Genomic DNA, 11,108 nt, shown 5'->3' on the forward strand with positions numbered 1-11,108 from the left:
CAGAACAGAGGGGGAGCAGAACCTCCCTGACCTACCAACCACCCCCTTTCTAGCCCACCCCAGGTACCATTGGCCTTCCTGGCCACCAGGGCACATTGCTGCTCATGGTCATGCAAACATTGATGAGCTCCCCTTTCTGGTCAACTAAGTCAAGCTGGCACTTTTAAGATACAGTTAAGCTCATTCTATTACCACGAATGGACTTGGCAAACCCTGCTGTGATGCTCCCTGGAGTGTAACCTCATGACACTTACCTGGCCAGAGCAAGCCAGGACACCACGTGCACGTGCCAAAGGCTGGGCAGCCACATGGAGAGCAGCTCCAGAGCTGCCTGCCTGGCAGGGGCTGCCCAAGCCCACCCCAAGCCCAGCCCTGACCCTGTGAGTCACCTGCCTCTGCTTCGTCACCTGCTGTGCCTGCCACGGGGCTGAGGTGGGAACTGCTCCTGTGAAACCCGGGTGATGACAAACCCTCCCAGGGATGGAGGCAGGGAGAGGGCAGAGCTGCTGGCAGCGGGTCCTGACTCGTTCCTGACACCCTGCCTGCAGGGCTGGGATGGGCTGGTGGGAGCAGGGCTGGAGAGGACATGGTAGGGCTGGAGAGGAGAAGGCAGGGCTGGAGAGGACATGGCAGGGCTGGAGAGGACATGGCAGGGCTGGAGAGGACACAGCAGGGCTGGAGAGGAGAAGGCAGGGCTGGAGAGGACAAGGTAGGGCTGGAGAGGACACAGCAGGGCTGGAGAGGAGAAGGCAGGGCTGGAGAGGACACGGCAGGGCTGGAGAGGACACGGCAGGGCTGGAGAGGACACGGCAGGGCTGGAGAGGACACGGCAGGGCTGGAGAGGACACGGCAGGGCTGGAGAGGACACGGCAGGGCTGGAGAGGACACGGCAGGGCTGGAGAGGACACGGCAGGGCTGGAGAGGACACGGCAGGGCTGGAGAGGACACGGCAGGGCTGGAGAGGACACGGCAGGGCTGGAGAGGACACGGCAGGGCTGGAGAGGACACAGCAGGGCTGGAGAGGACACAGCAGGGCTGGAGAGGACACGGCAGGGCTGGAGAGGACACGGCAGGGCTGGAGAGGACACAGCAGGGCTGGAGAGGACACAGCAGGGCTGGAGAGGACACAGCAGGGCTGGAGAGGACACAGCAGGGCTGGAGAGGACACAGCAGGGCTGGAGAGGACACAGCAGGGCTGGAGAGGACACAGCAGGGCTGGAGAGGACACAGCAGGGCTGGAGAGGACACAGCAGGGCTGGAGAGGACACAGCAGGGCTGGAGAGGACACAGCAGGGCTGGAGAGGACACAGCAGGGCTGGAGAGGACACAGCAGGGCTGGAGAGGACACAGCAGGGCTGGAGAGGACACAGCAGGGCTGGAGAGGACACAGCAGGGCTGGAGAGGACACAGCAGGGCTGGAGAGGACACAGCAGGGCTGGAGAGGACACAGCAGGGCTGGAGAGGACACAGCAGGGCTGGAGAGGACACAGCAGGGCTGGAGAGGACACAGCAGGGCTGGAGAGGACACAGCAGGGCTGGAGAGGACACAGCAGGGCTGGAGAGGACACAGCAGGGCTGGAGAGGACACAGCAGGGCTGGAGAGGACACAGCAGGGCTGGAGAGGACACAGCAGGGCTGGAGAGGACACAGCAGGGCTGGAGAGGACACAGCAGGGCTGGAGAGGACACAGCAGGGCTGGAGAGGACACAGCAGGGCTGGAGAGGACACAGCAGGGCTGGAGAGGACACAGCAGGGCTGGAGAGGACACAGCAGGGCTGGAGAGGACACAGCAGGGCTGGAGAGGACACAGCAGGGCTGGAGAGGACACAGCAGGGCTGGAGAGGACACAGCAGGGCTGGAGAGGACACAGCAGGGCTGGAGAGGACACAGCAGGGCTGGAGAGGACACAGCAGGGCTGGAGAGGACACAGCAGGGCTGGAGAGGACACAGCAGGGCTGGAGAGGACACAGCAGGGCTGGAGAGGACACAGCAGGGCTGGAGAGGACACAGCAGGGCTGGAGAGGACACAGCAGGGCTGGAGAGGACACAGCAGGGCTGGAGAGGACACAGCAGGGCTGGAGAGGACACAGCAGGGCTGGAGAGGACACAGCAGGGCTGGAGAGGACACGGCAGGGCTGGAGAGGAGAAGGCAGGGCTGGAGAGGACATGGTAGGGCTGGAGAGGACAAGGCAGGGCTGGAGAGGACAAGGTAGGGCTGGAGAGGACAAGGCAGGGCTGGTGGGAGCAGGCAGAGCAGCACTTTGCATTAGTCCATCCACCCATCTCCACCTGGTTTGATGGCTGGTTTCCCTGCAGGATGAACTCCTGGGCAGGAGGCACCATCACCACAGATGTGTCTCAGCCCCTTTGGGTCTCTCAGTGGGTGGAGATGCTGTCACTGTTAATCAGGACTAGTTGCTGCCAAGAGGGAACTTTTGGCACTCTTGAATCCCAGAGTCTGCAGCTCAGGGACCTACAGCCCAGGAGGACCATTTCACCTCCTGGAGAGCCCAGTGTGATGGAGTTACTGCTGCAGGGATCACCATGGCATGGGCTGGGGTCACAGGGAGCCCAGCCAGGTGTCCTGGGCACAGCCCTGACATGAGACCAGCTGGTGACTACACAGAAGGGTCACATTGTCCCAGGGTGTCTCAGCCTCTGTCCCTGACTGGTGGGGTCACTCTGAGTGAGCCAGGGTGATGCTCTGTGCCTCAGTTTCCCTCTCTGCAAACGTTCTATTGCCCTTACTGGGAACGTGCCCTCAATGTACTGGTGGAGGGTTGTTGCTTTAACCTGAAATGGGAAAAAACAAATAACTCCAAGGAAAACATTCAGGAGTGTGATTTTGGGGTGTGTGGGGTGAACACCAGCAGGAAGGTGCTGGGCTTGGCCCGTGACCCTGCAGTGCTCTGCAGGCAGAGGTCACCTCTGCCAGGGCACAGGTGTGGGCTGCAGCTACTGGGGTGAGGGTGAAATGAGGCCCTGGGCAGATCACCCAGCACAGGGACCATGTCCTGCCCACTCAGGGACACAGGAGAAGGGCTGGGATGAGATGGGTGCTGCTGCCCAGGGATCCCACCCAGGGTCTCTGCAGACTGTGCATCTCCCCTTGCCCTTCTCATCCAGAAAACTTGGGAATAACTCCAACCATCAGCAAGGCTGGAACATCTCTGCACAGGAGTCACCTCTTTGCCCCCCATCCCTCTGTTCTACCAGAGCCCCCATGGGCAGCCCCAGCTGCACCCAGAGGAGGGGAACACCCCCCACCCCACAGCTTTCCCTGAGCAGCTGGGGACACTGATAGATGGATTTGATGATCTTAGAGGTCTTTTCCAACCTTAAGGATCCCACGACCCTGCTGACGTGGCAGCGTCTGTAGCTTTTCTGAGTGACCTGATTTTGCATCTGCCAGCAAAGGGCTCGTGGCAAAACCCTCCTCCTGCCTTCCAGACAATCACCTCTGCAGCTCTCAGAGCCATGCTGGAAAACAGCCCACCTGGGTATTTAACCAGCATCTCCAAACTACTATAACCTGCTGGTAAATCCCTTCCTGTTTCCAAGGAGCTGAGTATTTTGGTTCCTGCTCCTGGGCTGGCACAGCCTGGGTGGGAAGTTCCTGCAAGGTGCTGCAACTGCAGCTTGGAGCAGCCTGAAGTCTCCAGCAAACCTCCTTGGACTGTGATTTCTGCCCTTTATTCTCCACCCTTGGTTCAGATCTGCCTGTTCCTGAGGAATGAAGGTCTCCACAGATCACTCTGCTAAAAATACCCTGGCGAAGGGCAGCAGGGGAAGGAACAAAAGAGGTGGCTGCAAAGACCTGCCAGTCCCCAAAACCCCGCCCGTTGGGGAAAAATGGGAGCATTTCCCTTACAAATACAGTCTGCTTTTTCAGGTGCAGGCTCTGTAAGGACAGATGGCATCTTTTCATCAACTAATGGAAGCTGAAAGAAGCTCCTGGGTGTGAGAGCCCCTGCAGCTCCTCAGGCTCCCGCGCTGGGGGCTGAGTCACCTGCACAATTTGGGAAGGTTTTTCTCCCAGTTTAAAAATCAGCCTTTGGAGAAACCACCCTTTGGTTTGTCCTCTCGCCCAGCTGAGCAAGGATGTCTGACCACTGCCCTTGTTTATCATCTGCTGTTTTGGCCAGGCTGGCATGAGACATCTCCAGCCACCTTTGCCTCCCCGGGGACACACGGAAGCCATCCCCTGGCCACAGGTTGCCCTCAGATGGGGCCTGAATTTCCTTTTCTGAATTTCACTCCCTTGTTCTGGGTTAAAACTCTCGTGCCAGCCTGAAAAACTGCTTCTGAGGTTTGATGCCTCTGCAGGGGACCAGCTGCCAAGGGTACTGAGGCCACCATCCAACCCAGCCTGGTCCTAAACCTCTCCATCTCCATCCTGGACACCTCTGCTGGGTCTCAGAGATCAAGGGTCTGTGAAGGTCTCCTGGCACTTTTTGTTGGAAGTTCTGGGAAGATTTCCCATGGGCCCTTAGGTGCTTTGGTGCCTGGAAGTCTGGGCCAGAGCAAGATCTCATCCCCAGGTTCTCCTCATGCCCTATGGCAGTGGGGTGCCCATCACTCTCCTGCCAAGCCTCTCCATGAAGCCTTGGTGGAGGAAGGCCTGGAAAACCATCTCGGCCGTGTGCCCTGCTCCACAACCCAGCTGGCCAAGGTTGATGAGACTTACTCAGCTTCCCTGTGACCCAGACCCAGCTGGCCCCATGCCTGGGGCTCTTGGCAGGCCTGGGGAGAAGGGGAAGGAGCATTGCAATCCTGGCAAGAGCCTGAAAAACCCTGGAGTCAAGGAGAGAAAGCTTCTCCTTGCCACCTCTGGGTCCATCCAAGAGCTTGCAGGCTGCCTCCAAGCCCTCCTCACCTCCTGGCTTGCAGGGTTTGCAGTCCAGGGCTGAGGGATGATCCTTCCTTCCCTGTGAGGGTGGTGAGAGCCTGGCCCAGGTTGCCCAGGGAAGCTGTGGCTGCCCCATCCCTGGCAGTGTTGAAGGGCAGGTTGGATGGGGCTTGGAGCAGCCTGGGCTGGTGGGAGGTGTCCCTGCCCATGCAGGGGGTTGGAACTGGATGAGCTTTAAGGTCTCTTCCAACCCAAACCATCCCATGATTCTATGATTCAAGCCATCCCTGAGCTGTTCTATCTCCTAAGGCTCAGGACAGGTTCACTTCTGCACCACCAGAGCACACCAGTGCTGGCCCAGAGCCACCCCCAGACCCTGCTTTACCCTGGGCTCTGCCCCTGCTGCACCCCAGTCTCCTGCCTCCCCCCATTCTCTAGACATTCCCAGCTGGTTTGGTCTCATTTCCGTGGCTCTGCAGCCTCACTTGTGTGTTCAAAACCTTCAGCAACACAAAATGCAGCCAATCCTGGTGGGATGTTCCTCGAGGTGCCACAGGGTGGGAAGGGCAGGGCTGGGGGAGACACCCCAATGTTGGGGCCCAGGGCTGGAGGTTCCTGCCGTGGGGTGAGAGACCCCATGTCAAAGGGCTTTTTCTACCAGCAGATTTCTCCAATTTCTTTTGGAGGAAAGAGCTGGTGGTCCAAGGGAATAGAGAAGGTGAGGACCCCTGGGGACACATCCAGCCTGGCCTGGGGTGCAGCCACGTGTCCGGGGGGGCTCTGGCTCTGCATGTCCCAGGGACACCGGGTCCTTCTGCCATGGCCCTCTCCAAAAAAGCCCAACACAGCATCTCAGAGCAGAGCTGGGGACTCTCAGACTCCTCCTTGGAGCAGCAGCTTGTGCCAACCATCCCCCTCTCACCCACTCCCAGCCCCCCCAGCCCCCCCAGCATCCTGAGCCCCAGGGACCCCGAGGGGCCGGTTCCTGCCGGACGCCCCCCCTGCTGCTGCCTCTGCTTCCCCTTCCCTTCTCCCTTTGAGCTCCTTTCATCTCTCCCCAGCACGACAGCCCGGGGGAAGTTTGGGCTGGGCTGGGAGACCCTGCTGGGCCCAGCTGGGGTGGGGGGTGACAGGACAGGGGTCCTGCCTTGCCCCCCGGCTGGGGAGGAAGGATGCGAGAGGGGAGCTGGGGGCTCTTCCACCAGCATGAAGGCAGCAAAGCTATTTCTGGTGCTTTCCAGCTGGTCTGAGCAGTTCCTGTTGAAGCTGGGGAGTGTGGTGGCCTCTGCTCCAGCCTGCTCAACCTCTTGTATCCCTCCACGGGCAAGAACAGGCCCCCTGGGGGGAGGCAGCATCCCAGCAGCCAGGAGGGATGCTCCCCAGGGCTTTGGAGCAGAGGGTCTGGGTTTGGTGGGGTATCCATGGTCGGGTCCCCCAGCCATGCTGGGCACGCACTGGGTTTACCCCCAAGAGCAGGAGGAAGGAGGTACCAGCTCAGAGACATGCAGGACCCTTCTCCATCCCCCCAAATCCATCTCCCCCTTGCATGAGTGACCCATGTCCCTCCATGTCTCTGTGTCCATGGGAAACACGGCCAAGGGAGCAAGGAAGAGACCTGAGATGGAGCATCAGATGCCACTTGGGCACCTCCCACTGCCATCCCCAGACACATCACAAGTGGCTCAGAGCATCATTTGCTCCAGACATGCTGCCAGCAAACACCCACCCCCAGGACAGCAAAGCTCCTGATCCCCCCCCAGGGCTCTCTCTCCAGCTGGTGCTCGGGCAGTGAAGGGATCCACACGTTTGCTGGAAGCAGGAGCAAATCTGGAGGTTTCTTCCCCCAAGTTCACAGCCCCCAGGGCTGGGGTGTGTGTCTGGGCATCCAGGACATGGAGCCAGGCCATGATGTATCATGTCCTCCCCTGCCTGCCAAGCTCCATTCCCAGTCCCTGCTCCCCCTCATTAAATGGAAAGCCTGGGAAGTCCAGAGGTGCCTTTGCTTCTCCTTCAGACAACTCTTTCCAGCCAGCAGTTCTGTCGTCCTCTCCCCACACTTGGCCAGTAAATGACAGGGATGTGGAAATGTCTTATGGAAACAGGCTGAGAGAGCTGAGGTTGAAAGCCTGGAAAAATGAAGGCTCCAGGGAGACCTTAGAGCAGCTTCCAGTGCCTGAAGGGGCTCCAGAAAAGCTGGGGAGGGACTTGGGATAAGGGCAGGGAGGGATGGGATGAGGGGGATGGATGAAAAGTGGGAGAGGGAGATGGAGGTTGGACATGAGGAGGAAATTCTTTGTTGTGAGGGTGGTGAGAGCCTGGCCCAGGTTGCCCAGGGAAGCTGTGGCTGCCCCATCCCTGGGAGTGTTGAAGGGCAGGTTGGATGGGGCTTGGAGCAGCCTGGGCTGGTGGGAGGTGTCCCTGCCCATGCAGGGGGTTGGGGCTGGATAATCTTCCAACCTAAAACATTCCATGATTCTATGACACCTTGCACACCCCTACATGGAACCCCACACACACAAGTGGAAACCTCCTGGGGACTCCCCGAGCAGAGACAGACTCTGTGGGTGGGTGGCACAAGGACAGAGCAGGGATGCAGGAGCCTCTCTCCTTGCTGCTCCCAGTCCCAGCTGCTTCTATGGAATGCAGTTCCATTCCCTACTCTCCCCTCTCCCTGAGCCTTGGCAGAGCCAGGGATGCCTGTGAGAGGATGGGGAAGGGGTGGGGATGTGGGGATCCCTGTGTGTGACAGCCCCCAGGACCCCTCAGTCACACTGGGCCACGTGTGGGTCACGTTGCTGAGCAGCCACCTCGTGCCAGGCTTATCTGGGGCTTGCTCTGGCAGAGGAGCAGGCTGTGCAGGCATAGTGCCTGCTGCCCTGCCCCTCTGTGCCTCAGCCAGAGGGAATGTCCCTGCTCCATGTCTTGTCTGCTGTAGGGACGTGGTCTGGGAATCACATAGAATCCCAGACTGGTTTGTGTTGGGAAGTACCTTAAAGATCATCCAGCCCCAACCCCCTGCATGGGCAGGGACAGCTCCCACCAGCCCAGGCTGCTCCAAGCCCCATCCAACCTGCCCTTCAACACTGCCAGGGATGGGGCAGCCACAGCTTCCCTGGGCAACCTGGGCCAGGCTCTCACCACCCTCACACCAAAGAATTCCCTCCTCATCTCCAACCTCAATCTCCCTCTCCCACTTTTCATCCATCCCCCTCATCCCATCCCTCCCTGCCCTTGTCCCAAGTCCCTCCCCAGCTTTCCTGGAGCCCCTTCAGGCACTGGAAGCTGCTCTAAGGTCTCCCTGGAGCCTTCTCTTCTCCAGGCTGAACACCCCAACTCTCCCAGCCTGATTCCCACCTCCCATCGCTCCCCATCTGCCTGCAGATCTCTGTGACATTGTCACCACTGCCCAGGACCAGTTGCCATTGCTGCCTGTGGATCTCTGGGGACACGAGCAGCTCTCCCTGAGGTCTGCCAGGCAGGAGTGGCCACACACGTGTCCTGCTGGGGCCCCAAGTCCTCCCGAGGCTCTGATGACTCTCTGCACCCAGCCCCGACTTCCTCAGTGCTTGGGTTGGTGCCACAGTGAGGAACAACACCACAAAGCCACCATTTGAGCTTTTGGTGCTGTAAACATGTTCTTAGCATAAATATTGAGCATCTAGCAACAAGTTGGGAGCAACTCGAGGCATTTCAGATTCAAAGAACACTCCTTAGTGGCATTTTCTGCCCCATTTGCAAACTTGGATGTTCTTTGGCCACTGTTGTGTTTAAGGTACAAAAAAAAATCACCTCAAATCTTATTTACCAACTGCTGGGAATTGCTGGGGAAAGAAGGAAAAATGCAGGGATAAGTGAATGAGAGAACTGGCAAAGCTGAACCCTTCTTGTGGAGGCTGTGAAGCTTCTCAGTATGAATGCAGGCTACAAAAAGTCAGAGGAAAATCTCCTGACACTGAATGATCAGGCAAGAAACGGGCTGAGAAGATTTCGGGTGGGTATTGAGTGAGAAAAACCCACCTGGGATGGGAGGCTCTAACTTAATATTGCTCCTAGGAGAGGTCCTGGGCTGAGAGCAGGAGTGACTCTGGAAGGCTCTGTTTGAGGCTCAGAAGCAGCAAGGGAAGGTAAAAAAAACCAAAAGACTGAAGTTGTCAGGAAAATGAGAGGCACGAGCTCGGCAGCGTTGCTGTGTGTGTCTGCAGCCCTCCCACTCCTGAACCCATCCCCACGGAGCCAGGGATGCAGGAGGACCAAAGAAAAAATAACAACCCCAAAAGCAATAACAGGGTGAGAATCCCTGCAGTGCCACCGAGGGGCTGGGAGAGGAGGGTTTTCCAGGCTGGGAAAATCGCACCTGGGGAGGAAGTTGGGAACAGCCTGTGGAATTTGGGGTGGTGGGAGGTGTGGGAAGGGCTGGTGGGTTTGTCCTGTGCTTCCCCCCTGCCTGATGCTCCTTTACTGAGCAGCCTGGGCTGGACACAGCTGGGGGAAATCTCCCCAAAGCAACAAATCTCTGGCCTGATCCAGAGTGTTTGGGGACACAGGTCACTCCAGAGCAGTTAGTTGATCCTGACACAGGTGCCTCCTGTCCCCGTCTCCCTGTCCAGGAAGGGGATTCCTTTCCCAGGAAGGGTCCTACACCCACTGGGGTCTGGACAGCAGCAGGGGGTTGGGTCCCTTTTGGGGGAGAACTCTGTGCTGATGAAGGGTCGTGGACCTCTCCAGCAAACGGGCTGGAGCCAGTGTCTGAATTACAGAGGGATCAATGGGGTGACAAGAGCTGTGTGGGTGCTCAGCTGTCCTGGGCTGGACAGTAGGATCCTTCCTGGAGCAGATGTGCCCAGCAAGGGTGTCTCTTAAACCTGGGCATGTCCCTGAACAGAGCCAGGGGGACTGGTGAGAGCAACTGCACAGTGAGGGGCCGAGCCTGGACACACAAGCTGCACTCGAGTGACGCTGACAGGGGGTGTCACATCCCCTCCAGCTCCACTGACACCCCCAAGTCCCACTGAGGCTGCCTCCCCCCAGCCCCGGGGGTTGCAGCACCACAACAGCAGGGCAGGAACCAGCCACGAGGTGGTTAAGCATCTCCTCCTGGAGCAGCAGAGTTCACACAAAGTGCATCCCCCCCATTTATGCCCCACGGTATTTGCCGTGGGCTTGGCTCTGAGAGCAGCTCCACAGGGTGAAAAGAGGGAAGACAGAGAGAGGACTCATGTGTGGGGCAGCCTCATGGCCAGATCCTGCCTGAGCCTGCCCCACCAGACATGCTGGGCTGTCATCTCTGGTCCCTCAAAACCCCAAAGCTGTCCCACACGTGGCCATGAACAAGCAGGTTAGAACCCCCGGGCTCCTGGGCTCCCCATGGCAGGGAAATCTGGGCTGAAGACAAATCCATCCCCTCCCCAGTCCCTGGAGCACAGTGACGGGGATGGGGGGGTGTGGAGGGGTGGTTTCTCCCATGTGTTGTGGGACACCCTGTGCCCCAGCCACAGGGACCCCCAGGAGGGCTGTGCTGACCTGCTTGCCAGCTGCCACAGTGCAGACCCTGCCTGCACACCCAGCACTCCCCTGGACCCCCAGGTAAAGCTGCTCAGGGAACCCCCCAGCCCAGCCTGCCCTGGTGGCTGCCACAGACAGAGCTGGCAGCCTGGAGGAAGACCTTGCTCCCAGTGCTTCCCCAGGAGTTTGGAGCACCCTCAGTCCCTTCTGACCCCCCCAGCAGCCACCACAGAGCTGTTCTCCTACCTGACAGGGATCTTGACCCGCAGGTATCGGTCCACGGCGATGGCCAGCAGGGCCAGGATGGAGCTCTCCGTGAGGATGAGGACGGGACAGGCCACCATGAGGCAGCTGTAGAACTCGGTTTGGGGTCCGATGTTGATGATGATGGCCAGGGGGATGACCAGGGCCCCCACGGCCACGTCGGCCACCGCCAGCGAGACGATGAAGCAGAAGGTGGCATCTCGCAGCGCCTGGTTCACCTTCACAGCCCAGATGACCAGGATATTCCCCGGCACCGACACCAAGGCGATGAGGACCTCGATGGAGATGTAGGCAGCCTGGAAGGCTGACACGGGGTGTGCCATGACGCTCGGGTCCCCTCCCGGCTCCCGCTGGGCTCCCTCGCTCACCTGCAGGGGCGGAGGGCGATGATCAGCGACCGGCACCGCTCCCTGCGCTGCGGGATGGATGGACCGTGCGGGGGGGGTGGGAAAAAACCCCCACAATCCCTCTCCTGGCTGCGCCGTCCCCTGGG

General features: G+C 59.4%; 1 protein-coding gene across 1 annotated transcript in view; it reads right to left on the reverse strand.

Annotated features, from left to right (window-relative positions):
• ADORA1 (adenosine A1 receptor) overlaps positions 1-10,938 on the reverse strand; it is a 24,143-nt gene extending 13,205 nt beyond the window's left edge. The window contains exon 1 of the mRNA XM_009994121.1: positions 10,598-10,938. Within this exon, the coding sequence (XP_009992423.1) occupies positions 10,598-10,938 (341 nt within the window). The remainder of the gene's footprint in view (positions 1-10,597) is intronic.
• Between the last annotated feature and the right edge of the window lie 170 nt (positions 10,939-11,108).

Source organism: Chaetura pelagica, unplaced genomic scaffold (genome assembly GCF_000747805.2).
Source record: "Chaetura pelagica isolate M959 unplaced genomic scaffold, ChaPel_1.0 scaffold470, whole genome shotgun sequence".
Taxonomy (NCBI): domain Eukaryota; kingdom Metazoa; phylum Chordata; class Aves; order Apodiformes; family Apodidae; genus Chaetura; species Chaetura pelagica.